This window comes from Pseudoliparis swirei, chromosome 18, assembly GCF_029220125.1.
Source record: "Pseudoliparis swirei isolate HS2019 ecotype Mariana Trench chromosome 18, NWPU_hadal_v1, whole genome shotgun sequence".
NCBI lineage: Eukaryota > Metazoa > Chordata > Actinopteri > Perciformes > Liparidae > Pseudoliparis > Pseudoliparis swirei.
The window spans coordinates 788,998-808,997 of NC_079405.1; the positions used below are offsets into that span (position 1 = coordinate 788,998).

The window sequence follows — 20,000 nt, forward strand, 5'->3', positions numbered from 1 at the left end:
ATGAATACATGAACACATGAATACATGGACACATGAATACATGAACACATGAATACATGAATACATGAACACATGGACACATGAACACATGAACACATGAACACATGAATACATGAACACATGAACACATGAATACATGAACACATGAACACATGAACACATGAATACATGAATACATGGACACATGAACACATGAACACATGAATACATGAACACATGAACACATGAACACATGAATACATGAACACATGAACACATGAATACATGGACACATGAACAGATGGACACATGAAAACATGAATACATGAACACATGAATACATGGACACATGGACACATGAATACATGAATACATGAATACATGAATACATGAACACATGGACACATGAATACATGAACACATGAATACATGAACACATGAATACATGAACACATGAACACATGAACACATGAATACATGAATACATGAACACATGAACACATGAATACATGAACACATGAATACATGGACACATGAATACATGAACACATGAACACATGAATACATGGACACATGAATACATGAACACATGAATACATGGACATGAACACATGAACACATGAACACATGAACACATGAATACATGAACACATGAACACATGAATACATGAACACATGAATACATGAACACATGAACACATGAACACATGAATACATGAACACATGAACACATGAACACATGAATACATGAACACATGAATACATGAACACATGAATACATGAATACATGAACACATGAATACATGAACACATGAACATGAATACATGAACACATGAACACATGAACACATGAATACATGAACACATGAATACATGAACACATGAACACATGAATACATGAACACATGAACACATGAATACATGAACACATGAACACATGGACACATGAATACATGAACACATGAATACATGAACACATGGACACATGAATACATGGACACATGAACACATGAACACATGGACACATGAATACATGAACACATGGACACATGAATACATGAACACATGGACACATGAACACATGAACACATGGACACATGAATACATGAACACATGAATACATGAACACATGAATACATGGACACATGAACACATGAATACATGAACACATGAACACATGGACACATGAATACATGAACACATGAACACATGGACACATGAATACATGAACACATGAACACATGAACACATGAACACATGAATACATGAACACATGGACACATGAACACATGAACACATGGACACATGAACACATGAACATGAACACATGAACACATGAACACATGGACACATGAACACATGAATACATGAACACATGAACACATGAACACATGAATACATGAACACATGGACACATGAACACATGAACACATGAACACATGGACACATGAACACATGAACACATGAACACATGAATACATGAACACATGAACACATGAACACATGAATATGAACACATGAATACATGAACACATGAATACATGAACACATGAACACATGGACACATGAACACATGAATACATGAACACATGAAACATGAACACATGAATACATGAACACATGAACACATGGACACATGAACACATGAACACATGGACACATGAACACATGAATACATGGACACATGAACACATGAATACATGGACACATGAATACATGAACACATGAACACATGAACACATGAATACATGAATACATGAATACATGAACACATGGACACATGAATACATGAACACATGAATACATGAACACATGGACACATGAACACATGAATACATGAACACATGAACACATGAATACATGAACACATGAACACATGAACACATGAATACATGAACACATGAACACATGAACACATGAACACATGAACACATGAATACATGAATACATGAACACATGGACACATGAACACATGAACACATGAACACATGAACACATGAACACATGGACACATGAATACATGAACACATGAATACATGGACACATGAACACATGAATACATGGACACATGAATACATGAACACATGAACACATGAATACATGAACACATGAACACATGAATACATGAACACATGAACACATGAACACATGAATACATGAATACATGAACACATGAATACATGAACACATGGACACATGAATACATGAACACATGAATACATGAACACATGGACACATGAACACATGAACACATGAACACATGAACACATGGACACATGAACACATGAATACATGGACACATGAACACGAATACATGAACACATGAACACATGAACACATGAATACATGAACACATGAACACATGGACACATGGACACATGAATACATGAACACATGAACACATGGACACATGAACACATGAATACATGAACACATGAACACATGAACACATGAATACATGAACACATGAACACATGGACACATGAATACATGAACACATGAACACATGAACACATGAATACATGAACACATGAACACATGAACACATGAACACATGAACACATGAACACATGAACACATGAACACATGGACACATGAATACATGAACACATGGACACATGAACACATGAATACATGAACACATGAACACATGAACACATGAACACATGAATACATGAACACATGAATACATGAATACATGGACACATGAACACATGAATACATGAACACATGAACACATGGACACATGAATACATGAACACATGAATACATGAACACATGGACACATGAATACATGAACACATGAACACATGAATACATGAATACATGAACACATGAACACATGAATACATGAACACATGAATACATGAACACATGAACACATGAATACATGAACACATGAATACATGAATACATGAACACATGAACACATGAACACATGAATACATGAACACATGAACACATGAATACATGAACACATGAATACATGAACACATGAACACATGGACACATGAATACATGAACACATGAACACATGAATACATGAACACATGAATACATGAACACATGAATACATGAATACATGAACACATGAACACATGAATACATGGACACATGAATACATGAACACATGAACACATGAACACATGAACACATGAATACATGAACACATGAATACATGAACACATGGACACATGAATACATGGACACATGAACACATGAATACATGGACACATGAATACATGAACACATGAACACATGAAGACATGAATACATGAAGACATGGACACATGAATACATGAACACATGAATACATGAATACATGAACACATGGACACATGAATACATGAACACATGAATACATGAACACATGAACACATGAATACATGAATACATGAACACATGAATACATGAATACATGAATACATGAATACATGAACACATGAATACATGAACACATGAATACATGGACACATGAATACATGAACACATGGACACATGAACACATGAATACATGAACACATGAACACATGAACACATGAATACATGAATACATGAACACATGAACACATGAACACATGAATACATGAACACATGAATACATGAACACATGAATACATGAACACATGAACACATGGACACATGAACACATGAACACATGAACACATGGACACATGAATACATGAATACATGAACACATGAACACATGGACACATGAATACATGAACACATGGACACATGAATACATGAACACATGGACACATGGACACATGAACACATGAATACATGGACACATGAATACATGGACACATGAATACATGAACACATGGACACATGAATACATGAACACATGGACACATGAATACATGAACACATGGACACATGAACACATGAACACATGAATACATGAACACATGAACACATGAACACATGGACACATGGACACATGAATACATGAACACATGAACACATGGACACATGAACACATGAACACATGAACACATGAACACATGAATACATGAACACATGAACACATGAACACATGAATACATGAACACATGGACACATGAACACATGAACACATGGACACATGAATACATGGACACATGAATACATGAACACATGGACACATGAACACATGAATACATGAACACATGGACACATGAACACATGAACACATGAATACATTAAACACATGGACACATGAATACATGAACACATGAACACATGTATTCATGTATTCATGTGTTCATGTCTTTTCGTGTCTTCGTGTTTTCGTGTTTTTGTGTTTTCGTGTCTTCGTGTTTTTGTGTTTTCGTGTTTTAGTGTTTTCGTGTCTTCGTGTTTTCGTGTTTTTGTGTCTTCCACTCTCAGAATTCGTTTTGGTTGCTTCTTATCGCAAATATTTAACATTTGCGAGAAATATTCTCCGTAAAATAAAGAAGGAGTTTCCAGGGGCCCCTGAACATGCATGTGTATTTACTTATACATACATATTTCCGTGTGAGTGCAGTTATGATTTCTGTGTTCCTGGCCATCTGGCCTCTCGCGGGCAGCGCTGCTGCTGGCAGTGATCTACGGCCTCAGGAGGGTAAATAAACACACGGAGGCCGGCCCCCTGTGGCATGTTGTCTTTACGGTGTAAAACTGTTTAAAACAATGTTTAAATGACCAGAGTTTAATATTTCTAGCCCGGCTGAAGGTTTACATTTCAAGCACTTAATGTACTTTTAATTTGGGCTTTATTTGCTTAGTGTGTCCTCAGCCAATGGCCGGTGACCTCCTCCGCATATGGAGGTGTAACTGATGGCCTGACACCTCTCTTCCCCCTCACTCGTTCCCTCACTCACTTCCCCTTTCCTCTCTCCTTCCACCTCTCAGGGATGTGGTCACACGCTTCTTGGATGTGTTTCATGCTTTCAGATCCGTGGAACCAGGAAAGAAATAAAGTACAGGAACAAAACTATGTTACATATCAATGAGAGACTCCTCTGGCTGTATAGAAGTCTTCATGTGTTAAAGCTGCATTCTCCCTCCTGACCACCAGGGGCGACTCCTCTGGTTGTATAGAAGTCTATGCTTCATGTGTTAAAGCTGCATTCTCACTCCTGACCACCAGGGGGTGACTCCTCTGGTTGTATAGAAGTCTATGCTTCATGTGTTAAAGCTGCATTCTCCCTCCTGACCACCAGGGGCGACTCCTCTGGTTGTATAGAAGTCTATGCTTCATTTGTTAAAGCTGCATTCTCACTCCTGACCACCAGGGGCGACTCCTCTGGTTGTATAGAAGTCTATGCTTCATGTGTTAAAGCTGCATTCTCCCTCCTGACCACCAGGGGCGACTCCTATGGTTGTATAGAAGTCTATGCGTCATGTGTTAAAGCTGCATTCTCCCTCCTGACCACCAGGGGCGACTCCTCTGGTTGTATAGAAGTCTATGCTTCATGTGTTAAAGCTGCATTCTCCCTCCTGACCACCAGGGGGCTCCTCTGGTTGTATAGAAGTCTATGCTTCATGTGTTAAAGCTGCATTCTCTCTCCTGACCACCAGGGGGCTCCTCTGGTTGTATAGAAGTCTATGCTTCATGTGTTAAAGCTGCATTCTCTCTCCTGACCACCAGGGGCGACTTCTCTGGTTGTATAGAAGTCTATGCTTCATGTGTTAAAGCTGCATTCTGCCTCCTGACCACCAGGGGGCTCCTCTGGTTGTATAGAAGTCTATGCTTCATGTGTTAAAGCTGCATTCTCTCTTCTGACCACCAGGGGTGACTCCTCTGGTTGTATAGACGTCTCTGCTTCATGTGTTAAAGCTGTATTCTCTCTCCTGACCACCAGGGGGCGACTCCTCTGGTTGTATAGACGTCTCTGCTTCATGCGGTCCTCAGGTCCTCTATCTGGACCCCTTGTGGTCGCTGATGAGATGATCAGATGTAATGCGCTGCACATTCTCATCACTTAATGACTTCAGTTTGACTTTCAAACAAAACCCTGACAGTTCTTCCTTTGTTTTTAAAGTACGTGACTCAGTTTGAGCTTTAATCAGATCTTCTACAGGGAAGTGCCAGGATGTGTGTGTGTGTGTGTGTGTGTGTGTTGTTTCCTCTACAGCAGATGCTGGTTAGCTGTCTGTCGGCGGTGGAACCGCTGCAGGTCCATAATAAACAGCCCTCAGTCCGATGTGGTCTCTGGTCTGGTTCTGATGTACTTTTCAATGCATGCTTAAGTCCTGGATGGGAAGAGGAGGGGAATGACGTGAGAAGAAGTGAGCAGAGTGGAGATCTGCTGTGTGTGTGTGTGTGTGTGTGTGTGTGTGTGTGTGTGTGTGTGTGTGTGTGTGTGTGTGTGTGTGTGTGTGTGTGTACTTTAGTAGATTTCATTACTGGATTCCATTTAGACATGGAAGTTCACTGGTTTCCCTCACTGACAACAAATGAAAACATTACAAACCATTCAGTTCATTCCTGCTGATGTTTGTGTGTGTGTGTGTGTGTGTGTGTGTGTGTGTGAGAGAGAGAGAGAGGACTGTTAGCGTGCTCAAAGGAAATGTGTCAATATTTTCTGTTATTCTTGCCCTTGACTGGGTTTTCTTGCCGGTGGTTTGTGAGTGCATTGGGGCGACAACCAACAACCACACCGACCGCAGCCAGAGGTGACGCTGCAAACGTCTTCTAATGTTTACAAATGTTTTCAAATGTCCAGCAGGCCAAACATCCAAAGGTTTTCATGATGTGTGACAAAGAAAAGCATGAACTCATCCTAATCTGAGGTTCTGGAACCAGTCGATGTTTTTGCCAAAGTTTAGCTTGAGAAGGAAAAATAGTTTGGGATTCATTTTCCTGATCCGCCGACTGACCGCAGAGTCGTTGAGTCTCTGAGTCGTTGAGTCTCTGCGGCCGGACGGCTCGTGAGTCTTTGCATCTGTTGCCCCTGCTCCCTCCATGAGTGTCCGTGTGCGTCGTGTCTTCTCCTGGACTCACGTGTCTCTGTCCTCCTTCACAGACGAGCGTGGGCCGCCGCTCCGACGGCAGCGGTATCACTTCAACGTCAGCTCCCTGGAGCGCGACGGGCTCCTGGGGGCCGAGCTGCGCATCCTGAGGAAGCGCCTGTCCGACCCCCGCGGGGTCTCGACGGGGTCCGCGGCCACCGACGGAGGCGCCGGAGGAATCTCGTCCGCGCGCCTGAAGCTGTACACCTGCGCTTCGGGGAAACAACCGGCGGTCCCACTGCAGACGAAGACCGCGGAGGACCCACTCGGCGGATTCGGCGGCCGATGGGAAGTGTTCGACGTGTGGAAGATCTTCAAGGGATTCAAAAACCTGCCGAACCAGCAGAACCAGCAGCTGTGCTTCGACCTCGAGGCCCTGGAGCCCCGGGGCGGTCGGCCCGTGGACCTGCGCTCACTGGGCTTCGCCCGAGCCGGCAGGACCACCAAGGAAAAGGCCTTCTTCCTGGCGTTCGGCAAAAGCAAGAAGCGCGACCTCTTCTACAACGAGATTAAAGCGCGGTCGGGCCACGACAACAAGACCGTCTACGAGTACCTGTTCACCCAGCGGCGTACGCGGCGAGCTCCCGCTGCCAGGGGGGCCAAGAAACCTCTGCAGCAGCATCCGCCGCCACCGCAGACCCTCCCCCAGCACCAGGTGGCGAAGATGCAGACGAGGCCGCGGTGCCACCGGAGACGACTCCACGTGAACTTCAAGGAGATGGGCTGGGACGACTGGATCATCGCGCCGCTGGAGTACGAGGCCTTCCACTGCGACGGCGTCTGCGACTTCCCCATCCGCTCGCACCTGGAGCCGACCAACCACGCCATCATACAGACCCTGATGAACTCGATGGACCCGGAGTCCACGCCGCCCACCTGCTGCGTCCCGACCCGGCTCAGCCCAATCAGCATACTCTACATCGACTCGGCCAACAACGTGGTCTACAAGCAGTACGAGGACATGGTGGTGGAGTCGTGCGGCTGCAGGTAGCGGAGGAGCCTCTGGAGGTCGGATCCAAAGGAAATGGCCGAGTGGCCCGCCGGCCTGCAGGCCGCAGACCGCCGGACGCTGAGAAGGACTGAGCAGGGCGAGATGAACTCGTGGGCCCGACGCCCTTTGACCTGAACTCGTCTGTGACGTTGCCGGCGACGAGGCCGAGAGAAGCCAAAAGGAAACCAGAGACACCTTTGGATTAAAGTTGTGATCTCGTGTTGGATTCGAAACAGACCAGAACTGCTTTAGTTTGCTCTCTTCTGATGTGTACCTGTGTTCTGATTGGTGTAAACGGTTTGTGTGTCTTGCTATTGAAACATTAGAGAATTATACTCAAAAATGCCCTTTTCTCCAGCACTTCAGACGCAACAATGAGGAGTCGCCTGCGTTATCCAAGACTCGTTCACCAAGCATGTGAAGAATCTCTGATGTATAAATACAGGCCAGTGATGAAGTGCAAATCTGACCTGCTCTGAATGTGGGAAAGTTGCATAAACTACTCTTCAATAAAAAATGTCTAATTGTCTGAGCTCCAAACTCCTATCAGTCCAAACCTCTGCCCCCAGCTCCGTAGACTAAAGTATCAGAGGAATCCACGAGACGGTCAGAAGTTCACAGTTTAACCCCAGAGTCACCGTTGGTTTAAAGTGTTTTTCAGGTTGCTGCTACAAGAAGGTACAAGAGGGTAAAAGAAGGTACAAGAAGGTACAAGAGGGTACAAGAAGGTACAAGAGGGGACAATAAGGTACAAGAGGGTACAAGAAGGTACAAGAAGGTACAAGAAGGTACAGGAAGGTACAAGAGGGTACAAGAAGGTACAAGAAGGTACAAGATTCAAGATTCAAGATTCAAGATGTTTTATTTGTCACATACACACACAGGGTGTGCAGTGAAATGAAAGTGGCAATGCTCAGCAGGAATGTGCAAGGGCAACAAGTACACACTATTTACAAATAAAAAACAACACAATATTTACAGTAAGTGTGTGTGTGTGTGTGTGTGTGTGTGTGCCTATGTGTGTAGGTCCTGGTGAGGTCGGAGTTCACAATCCTGATGGCCTGAGGAAAGAAACTCCGTCTCAGTCTCTGTTCTTGCAGCGTGACTACGGAGGCGCCTGCCTGACCGCAGCAGCTGAAACAGTCTGTTGTTGGGGTGGTGAGGATCCTTCATGATCCTGCCGGCTCTGGTTCTGCACCTCCTGGTGTACAAGCCCTGCAGGGTGGGGAGTGAACCAGGCTGTGATGCTTCCTGTCAGGGAAGGACTGAAGGATCCCCTGGGAAACTTTAAATTTCCTCAGCTGCCTGAGGTGGTAGAGGCGCTGCCTTGCCTTTCACCAGAGTGTCTGTGTTTTCAGATCCTCGGTGATGTGGACTCCCAGGTATTTATAATCCCCAGTGGTGACTCTGTTGTTGTACCTTCCTAAAGTCCACAATCAGCTCCTTAGTTTGGTGACATTCATGATGAGGCTGTTGTCCTGGCACCAGAGTGACAGATCAGCAACTTCCTCCAGGTAGGCCTTCTCGTCGTTGTCGGAGATCAGGCCCACCACCACTGTGTCATCCGCAAACTTGATGATGGTGTTGAGCTGAACCTGGCCACACAGTCATGTGTGTACAGGGAGTACAGTAGGGGCTGAGGACGCAAGGGATCCTGTGTTCAGGGTGAGGGATTTGGAGGTGTCTGCAGGTAGTGTCACCCCCTGACCACCTGTGGCCTGGCGGTCAGGAAGTCCAGGATCCAAGCACACAGGGGGTGTTCAGTCCCAGCTCAATCAGCTTGCCGCCAGTCTGAGGGGACTATGGTGTTGCTGAACTATAATCAATGAACAGTAGTCTCACATAGCCCCCCCTCTGGCTGTCCAGATGAGAGAGTGTGGTGTGCAGTACCTGGGAGACAGCATCATCCGTGGATCTGTTTGGGCGATAAGCAAACTGCAGCGGGTCCATGGAGGAAGGGAGGAAGGCGCAGATGTAGTCCTTTATCAGCCTCTCAAAGCATTTCATGACCACCGAGGTGAGGGCCACCGGTCGGTAGTCATTCATACATGCTGGAGAAGCATTCTTGGGCACAGGGACAATAGTGGATCTCTTGAAGCAGGCGGGTAGGTACAAGAAGGTACAAGAAGGTACAGGAAGGTACAAGAGGGTACAAGAAGGTACAAGAAGGTACAAGAGGGTACAAGAAGGTACAATAAGGTACAGGAAGGTACAAGAGGGTACAAGAAGGTACAAGAAGGTACAAGAGGGTACAAGAAGGTACAAGAAGGTACAGGAAGGTACAAGAGGGTACAAGAAGGTACAAGAAGGTACAAGAGGGTACAAGAAGGTACAGGAAGGTACAAGAGGGGACAAGAAGGTACAAGAGGGTGCAAGAAGGTACAAGAGGGTACAAGAGGGTACAAGAAGGTACAAGAGGGTACAGGAAGGTACAAGAAGGTACAAGAGGGTACAAGAAGGTACAAGAGGGTACAGGAAGGTACAAGAGGGTACAAGAGGGTACAAGAAGGTACAAGAAGGTACAGGAAGGTACAAGAGGGTACAAGAAGGTACAGGAAGGTACAAGAGGGGACAAGAAGGTACAAGAGGGTGCAAGAAGGTACAAGAGGGTACAAGAGGGTACAAGAAGGTACAAGAGGGTACAGGAAGGTACAAGAGAGTACAAGAAGGTACAAGAAGGTACAAGAGGGTACAAGAAGGTACAAGAGGGTACAGGAAGGTACAAGAGGGTACAAGAAGGTACAAGAAGGTACAGGAAGGTACAAGAGGGTACAAGAAGGTAGAAGAAGGTACAAGAAGGTACAAGAAGGTACAAGAGGGTACAAGAAGGTACAAGAAGGTACAAGAAGGTACAAGAGGGTACAAGAAGGTACAGGAAGGTACAAGAGGGTACAAGAAGGTACAGGAAGGTACAAGAGGGTACAAGAAGGTACAGGAAGGTACAAGAGGGTACAAGAAGGTACAGGAAGGTACAAGAAGGTACAGGAAGGTACAAGAGGGTACAAGAAGGTACAGGAAGGTACAAGAGGGTACAAGAAGGTACAGGAAGGTACAAGAGGGTACAAGAAGGTACAGGAAGGTACAAGAAGGTACAGGAAGGTACAAGAGGGTACAAGAAGGTACAGGAAGGTACAAGAGGGTACAAGAAGGTACAAGAAGGTACAGGAAGGTACAAGAGGGTACAAGAAGGTACAGGAAGGTACAAGAGGGTACAAGAAGGTACAGGAAGGTACAAGAAGGTACAGGAAGGTACAAGAGGGTACAAGAAGGTACAGGAAGGTACAAGAGGGTACAAGAAGGTACAGGAAGGTACAAGAGGGTACAAGAAGGTACAAGAAGGTACAAGAAGGTACAAGAAGGTACAGGAAGGTACAAGAGGGTACAAGAAGGTACAAGAAGGTACAAGAAGGTACAGGAAGGTACAAGAGGGTACAAGAAGGTACAGGAAGGTACAAGAGGGTACAAGAAGGTACAAGAGGGTACAAGAAGGTACAGGAAGGTACAGGAAGGTACAAGAGGGTACAAGAAGGTACAAGAGGGTACAAGAAGGTACAAGAAGGTACAGGAAGGTACAAGAGGGTACAAGAAGGTACAAGAAGGTAGAAGAAGGTACAAGAAGGTACAAGAGGGTACAAGAAGGTACAAGAAGGTACAAGAAGGTACAATCAGAATCAGAATCAGAATCAGAAACAGTTTTATTGCCAGGAATGTTTTCACAAACAAACGAGGAATTTTTTTTGGTGGAAGGTGCAACATTTGGACATGACAAACAAACAACAATCAACACGACAGAAAGACAACAAATAATGTGAAGTGTTTGGGTGTGTGCTTCAAGTGGTGTGTTTTAGTTAAAGTGCATGTTAAAGTGACGTGTGTGGAGGAGGGAAGAAGAAGGAGGAGGGAGGAGGAGGGAGGAGGAAGAGGAAGGAGCGGGAAGAAGGAGGAGAGAGGAAGGTGGAAGAAGAGGTGGTAGTCCTGGGGGTGACAGTCAGTCAGTCCCGGGTTCCATTGATGAGCCCGACCGCCGGAAAAAGCTTTTGGTGTGGCGGGTGGTCTTGGTCATGATGGACGCAGCCTCCTCCCTGAGGGGAGGACTCGAACAGGGAGTGTCCAGGGTGGGAGGGTCAGCGACAATCTTTCCGGCCGCTTCAGTGACCTGGAAGTGAACAGGACCTGGAGGAAGGCAGATTGCAACCGATAACCTCTCGGCCGAGCGGATGATGCTCTGCAGCCTGCGCTTGTCTTTGGCTGTGGCTGCAGGGTGCCAGGCGGTGATGGAGGAGCAGATGATGGACTCAACGATGGCCGTAGAATTGTACCATCATTCTCCCTGGCAGGTTGAATTTCCTCAGCTGCCTCAGGAAGAACATCCTCTGCTGGGCCTTCTTGGTGATGGAGCGGATGTTCAGCTCCCACTTGAGGTCCTGGGAGATGATGGAGCCCAGGAAGCGGTAGGACTCCACAGCGTCGACGGGGGAGTCACACAGGATGAGAGGGCGGTGGGGCTGCATTCCTCCTGAAATCCACAACCATCTCCACTGTCTTTAGAGCGTTGAGCTCCAGGTTGTTCTGGCTGCACCAGGTCACCAGGTGGTCAGTCTCCCACCTGTAGGCGGTCTCGTCCCACCAGAGATGAGTCCAATGAGGGTGGTGTCATCCGCGAACTTTAGGAGCTTGACGGACTGGTGACTGGAGGTGCAGCTGTTGGTGTACAGGGAGAACAGCAGAGGGAGAACACAGCCTTGGGGAACCCGTGCTGGTGGTCCGGGAGCCTGAGACGTGTTTCCCCAGCCTCACGTGCTGCTTCCTGTCGGTCAGGAAGTCTGTGATCCACCTGCAGGTGGAGTCGGGCACGTGCAGCTGGGAGAGCTTGTCCTGCAGCAGGGACGGATGATTGTATTGAAAGCAGAGCTGAAGTCCACAAACAGGATCCTGGCGTAGGTTCCTGGGGAGTCCAGATGCTGGAGGATGTAGTGAAGGGCCATGTTGACTGTGTCGTCTGCAGACCTGTTGGCTCTGTAGGCGAACTGCAGGGGGTCCAGGAGTGGGTCGGTGATGGTCTTGAGGTGTGACAGGACCAAGCGTTCAAAGGACTTCATGACCACAGAGGTCAGGGCGATGGGCCTGTAGTCATTGAGTCCTGTGATCTTGGGTTTTTTGGGACGGGATGATGGTGGAGGCCTTGAAGCAGGCTGGAACGTGGCATGTCTCCAGGAGGTGTTGAAGATGTCGGTGAACACGGAGACAGCTGGTCAGCACAGTGCTTCAGGGTGGAGGGGAGGCAGAGTCCGGGCCCGCTGCTGCGGGCGTTCTGCTTTTTGAACAGCCTGTTGACGTCTCTCTCCAGGATGACGAGGGTCGTCGCTGAGTTGATGGAGGGTGCTCCAGAGGTGTGAGCCCCTGATGGGCTGGGGGAGGGTGGGCTGTTGGTCTGTGGCTAGTTGATGGGGCTGTGGGGGATGGTCTCAGGACTGCTCCATTGTCTTTCAAAGCGGCAGTAGAACTCATTTAGCTCATTTAGCTCATTTAGCTCGGGTACAAGAAGGTACAGGAAGGTACAAGAGGGTACAAGAAGGTACAGGAAGGTACAAGAGGGTACAAGAAGGTACAGGAAGGTACAAGAAGGTACAGGAAGGTACAAGAGGGTACAAGAAGGTACAAGAAGGTACAAGAAGGTACAAGAAGGTACAGGAAGGTACAAGAGGGTACAAGAAGGTACAGGAAGCTACAAGAGGGTACAAGAAGGTACAAGAGGGTACAAGAAGGTACAGGAAGGTACAGGAAGGTACAAGAGGGTACAAGAAGGTACAAGAAGGTACAAGAAGGTAGAAGAAGGTACAAGAAGGTACAAGAAGGTACAAGAGGGTACAAGAAGGTACAAGAAGGTACAAGAAGGTACAAGAGGGTACAAGAAGGTACAGGAAGGTACAAGAGGGTACAAGAAGGTACAGGAAGGTACAAGAGGGTACAAGAAGGTACAGAAAGGTACAAGAGGGTACAAGAAGGTACAGGAAGGTACAAGAGGGTACAAGAAGGTACAGGAAGGTACAAGAGGGTACAAGAAGGTACAGGAAGGTACAAGAGGGTACAAGAAGGTACAAGAAGGTACAGGAAGGTACAAGAGGGTACAAGAAGGTACAGGAAGGTACAAGAGGGTACAAGAAGGTACAAGAAGGTACAAGAAGGTACAAGAGGGTACAAGAAGGTACAGGAAGGTACAAGAGGGTACAAGAAGGTACAGGAAGGTACAAGAGGGTACAAGAAGGTACAGGAAGGTACAAGAGGGTACAAGATGGTACAGGAAGGTACAAGAGGGTACAAGAAGGTACAGGAAGGTACAAGAAGGTACAGGAAGGTACAAGAGGGTACAAGAAGGTACAGAAAGGTACAAGAAGGTACAAGAGGGTACAAGAAGGTACAAGAGGATACAGGAAGGTACAAGAAGGTACAGGAAGGTACAAGATGGTACAAGAAGGTACAGGAAGGTACAAGAGGGTACAAGAAGGTACAAGAAGGTACAAGAGGGTACAAGAAGGTACAGGAAGGTACAAGAGGGTACAAGAAGGTACAAGAAGGTACAAGAGGGTACAAGAAGGTACAAGAGGATACAGGAAGGTACAAGAAGGTACAGGAAGGTACAAGATGGTACAAGAAGGTACAGGAAGGTACAAGAGGGTACAAGAAGGTACAAGAAGGTACAAGAAGGTACAAGAAGGTACAGGAAGGTACAAGAGGGTACAAGAAGGTACAGGAAGGTACAAGAGGGTACAAGAAGGTACAAGAGGGTACAAGAAGGTACAGGAAGGTACAGGAAGGTACAAGAGGGTACAAGAAGGTACAAGAGGGTACAAGAAGGTACAAGAGGATACAGGAAGGTACAAGAAGGTACAAGAGGGTACAAGAAAGTACAAGAGGGTACAAGAGGGTACAGGAAGGTACAAGAAGGTACAAGAAGGTACAAGAGGTACAAGAAGGGACAAGAGGGGGCGGCTGTAGCTCAGTGGGGTAAGAGGGCCGTCCTTCAACTGCAAGGTCATGGGTTCGATCCCCGCTCTCCCCATTAGTTGCCAGTCGAAGTGTCCTTGAGCAAGGCACTGAACCCCCAGATGCTTCCCGGGCGTTTCACCGCAGCCCACTGCTCCTTAATAACTAAGGATGGGTTAAATGCAGAGAACTAATTTCCCCTTGGGGATAAATAAAAGTGTATATTTATTTTTATTTATTTATTTAAGAGGGTACAAGAAGGTACAGGAAGGTACAAGAGGGTACAAGAGGGTACAAGAGGGTACACAAGGGTACAAGAAGGTACAGGTTTTGGACAAGCGGCAACCTCCGGTTCGGAAAAGTGAAGTATATGCTTCATGTGTTAAAGCTGCATTCCCTCTCTTGACCACCAGGGGGCGCCTCCTCTGGTTTGTTAGAAGTCTGTGCTTCGTGCAGGCTTGGGCTGCAGCAGCTGCAACCCACCCCGTTTCGTAAAAACATCAACAGATTATAAAAAACGACATTAAAAAAACAAAAACACCTTAAAGACCAGAATACACCTTCAAGACCAGAATACACCTTAAAGACCAGAATACACATGAAAGACCAGAATACACCTTCAAGACCAGAATACACCTTAAAGACCAGAATACACATGAAAGACCAGAATACACCTTCAAGACCAGAATACACCTGAAAGACCAGAATACACCTCAAAGACCAGAATACACCTGAAAGACCAGAATACACCTTAAAGACCAGAATACACCTTAAAGACCAGAATACACCTGAAAGACCAGAATACACCTTCAAGACCAGAATACACCTGAAAGACCAGAATACACCTCAAAGACCAAAATACACCTGAAAGAGCAGAAAACACCTTCAAGACCAGAATACACCTGAAAGACCAGAATACACCTGAAAGACCAGAATACACCTTAAAGACCATAATACACCTGAAAGACCAGAATACACCTAAAAGACCAGAATACACCTCAAAGACCAAAATACACCTGAAAGACCAGAAAACACCTTCAAGACCAGAATACACCTCAAAGACCAGAATACACCTGAAAGACCAGAATACACCTTCAAGACCAGAATACACCTTAAAGACCAGAATACACCTTAAAGACCAGAATACACCTGAAAGACCAGAATACACCTAAAAGACCAGAATACACCTTAAAGACCAGAATACACCTGAAAGACCAGAATACACCTTAAAGACCAGAATACACCTTAAAGACCAGAATACACCTGAAAGACCAGAATACACCTAAAAGACCAGAATACACCTGAAAGACCAGAATACACCTTTAAGACCAGAATACACCTGCAAGACCAGAATACACCTTCAAGACCAGAATACACCTGAAAGACCAGAATACACCTTCAAGACCAGAATACACCTTCAAGACCAGAATACACCTGAAAGACCAGAATACACCTTAAAGACCAGAATACACCTGAAAGACCAGAATACACCTCAAAGACCAAAATACACATGAAAGACCAGAAAACACCTTCAAGACCAGAATACACCTCAAAGACCAGAATACACCTGAAAGACCAGAATACACCTTCAAGACCAGAATACACCTGAAAGACCAGAATACACCTCACAGACCAAAATACACCTGAAAGACCAGAAAACACCTTCAAGACCAGAATACACCTTAAAGACCAGAATACACCTGAAAGACCAGAATACACATTCAACCTTAAAGACCAGAATACACATGAAAGACCAGAATACACCTTCAAGACCAGAATACACCTGAAAGACCAGAATACACCTCAAAGACCAGAATACACCTGAAAGACCAGAATACACCTTAAAGACCAGAATACACCTTAAAGACCAGAATACACCTGAAAGACCAGAATACACCTTCAAGACCAGAATACACCTGAAAGACCAGAATACACCTCAAAGACCAAAATACACCTGAAAGACCAGAAAACACCTTCAAGACCAGAATACACCTGAAAGACCAGAATACACCTGAAAGACCAGAATACACCTTAAAGACCAGAATACACATGAAAGACCAGAATACACCTTCAAGACCAGAATACACCTGAAAGACCAGAATACACCTCAAAGACCAGAATACACCTGAAAGACCAGAATACACCTTAAAGACCAGAATACACCTTAAAGACCAGAATACACCTGAAAGACCAGAATACACCTTCAAGACCAGAATACACCTGAAAGACCAGAATACACCTCAAAGACCAAAATACACCTGAAAGACCAGAAAACACCTTCAAGACCAGAATACACCTGAAAGACCAGAATACACCTGAAAGACCAGAATACACCTTAAAGACCATAATACACCTGAAAGACCAGAATACCTAAAGACCAGAATACACCTCAAAGACCAAAATACACCTGAAAGACCAGAAAACACCTTCAAGACCAGAATACACCTCAAAGACCAGAATACACCTGAAAGACCAGAATACACCTTCAAGACCAGAATACACCTAAAGACCAGAATACACCTGAAAGACCAGAATACAACTAAAAGACCAGAATACACCTTAAAGACCAGAATACACCTGAAAGACCAGAATACACCTTAAAGACCAGAATACACCTTAAAGACCAGAATACACCTGAAAGACCAGAATACACCTAAAAGACCAGAATACACCTGAAAGACCAGAATACACCTTTAAGACCAGAATACACCTGAAAGACCAGAATACACCTTCAAGACCAGAATACACCTGAAAGACCAGAATACACCTTCAAGACCAGAATACACCTTCAAGACCAGAATACACCTGAAAGACCAGAATACACCTTAAAGACCAGAATACACCTGAAAGACCAGAATACACCTCAAAGACCAAAATACACATGAAAGACCAGAAAACACCTTCAAGACCAGAATACACCTCAAAGACCAGAATACACCTGAAAGACCAGAATACACCTTCAAGACCAGAATACACCTGAAAGACCAGAATACACCTCACAGACCAAAATACACCTGAAAGACCAGAAAACACCTTCAAGACCAGAATACACCTTAAAGACCAGAATACACCTGAAAGACCAGAATACACCTTAAAGACCAGAATACACATTAAAGACCAGAATACACCTGAAAGACCAGAATACACCTTAAAGACCAGAATACACATTAAAGACCAGAATACACCTGAAAGACCAGAATACACCTGAAAGACCAGAATACACCTTAAAGACCAGAATACACCTTAAAGACCAGAATACACCTGAAAGACCAGAATACACCTTAAAGACCAGAATACACCTGAAAGACCAGAATACACCTTAAAGACCAGAATACACCTGAAAGACCAGAATACACCTTAAAGACCAGAATACACCTGAAAGACCAGAATACACCTAAAAGACCAGAATACACCTTAAAGACCAGAATACACCTTAAAGACCAGAATACACCTGAAAGACCAGAATACACCTAAAAGACCAGAATACACCTTAAAGACCAGAATACACCTTAAAGACCAGAATACACCTTAAAGACCAGAATACACCTTAAAGACCAGAATACACCTGAAAGACCAGAATACACCTTCAAGACCAGAATACACCTTCAAGACCAGAATACACCTGAAAGACCAGAATACACCTTAAAGACCAGAATACACCTTAAAGACCAGAATACATCTGAAAGACCAGAATACACCTTCAAGACCAGAATACACCTGAAAGACCAGAATACACCTTAAAGACCAGAATACACCTGAAAGACCAGAATACACCTTAAAGACACGTCCTGGTTCTGGAGGTCGGGGGTCGGTGAACTCAGGTCCTCTTCTCTCCAGGACTCTCCGGTCCTGGTTCTGGAGGTCGGGGGTCGGTGGACTCGGGTCCTCTTCTCTCCAGGCCTCTCTGTGATTCTGGCCCGGCCCGCCGGCCCATAATCACATTACGCTGCGGCTCGCCCTGAACTCTGCCGTTACAGCAGAACCACGGCTTGTTTACGGGGTTTCGGGTTTCCTCGGCACCGTGGCAACGTGTCAGGCCGAATCCGAGCGAACGGGATCAAGAACCCGGGTTGAAGAGGACTATTGTGTTCCCCGTGTAAGCAGAACCACATGGACAGGAGGGGGCGGAGCCTGTTCACAGGCTCATTGAACACTTTAATTACACGGCTTAACAACGAGCCTCGGAAAGCTGGCAACAGAGTGTGTGTGTGTGTGTGTGTGTGTGTGTGTTATATAAATATATTAAATATATATATATAAATATATATATAAATATATTTATATATATATATAATAAATCACTTTTTTTTAAAATATATAAATATATATATAGATATAAATATATATAAATATATATAAATAAATACATATATAAATATATATATAAATATATAAATGTATGTATACATAAATATATATATATATGTGTGTGTGTTTGTGTATGCGTCTGTAGGTGTGTGTGTGTGTGTGTGTAGGTGTGTGTGTGTGTGTGAGTGTGACACACTCACACATCCCTGATTAAAGATGGCCGCTCTCAGCCAGAACTCCCTCGTGTTCCTCTCCATCTGGAGCGTGGGCCGCGGCGTCTCCGCCCGTGTATTTCGGGCTCTTCCCGTGTTTAAGCTGAAGCGTGAAGCGTGAAGCGTGAAGCCGGATCCCACATCCGTGTGTCCGTCCACAGCTCAGACGCCACGCGGGGAGACGTCCAGAACTCAGTGGTTCTTTCACTTCTTCCATGTTTCATCTTCATCTCTTCCATGTTTCATCTTCATCTCTTTCATATTTCATCTTCATCTTTCATGTTTCATCTTCATCTCTTTCATGTTTCATCTTCATCTCTTCCATGTTTCATCTTCATCTCTTTCATGTTTCATCTTCATCTCTTCCATGTTTCATCTTCATCTCTTTCATGTTTCATCTTCATCTCTTCCATGTTTCATCTTCATCTCTTTCATGTTTCATCTTCATCTCTTCCATGTTTCATCTTCATCTCTTTCATATTTCATCTTCATCTCTTTCATGTTTCATCTTCATCTCTTCCATGTTTCATCTTCATCTCTTT

General features: G+C 44.9%; 1 protein-coding gene across 1 annotated transcript in view; it reads left to right on the forward strand.

Annotated features, from left to right (window-relative positions):
• Positions 1–8,934, forward strand: part of gdf5 (growth differentiation factor 5) — a 10,638-nt gene extending 1,704 nt beyond the window's left edge. The window contains exon 2 of the mRNA XM_056437263.1: positions 6,978–8,934. Coding sequence (XP_056293238.1) covers positions 6,978–7,954 — 977 coding nt within the window. The 3' untranslated portion in view covers positions 7,955–8,934. The remainder of the gene's footprint in view (positions 1–6,977) is intronic.
• Positions 8,935–20,000: the final 11,066 nt, after the last annotated feature.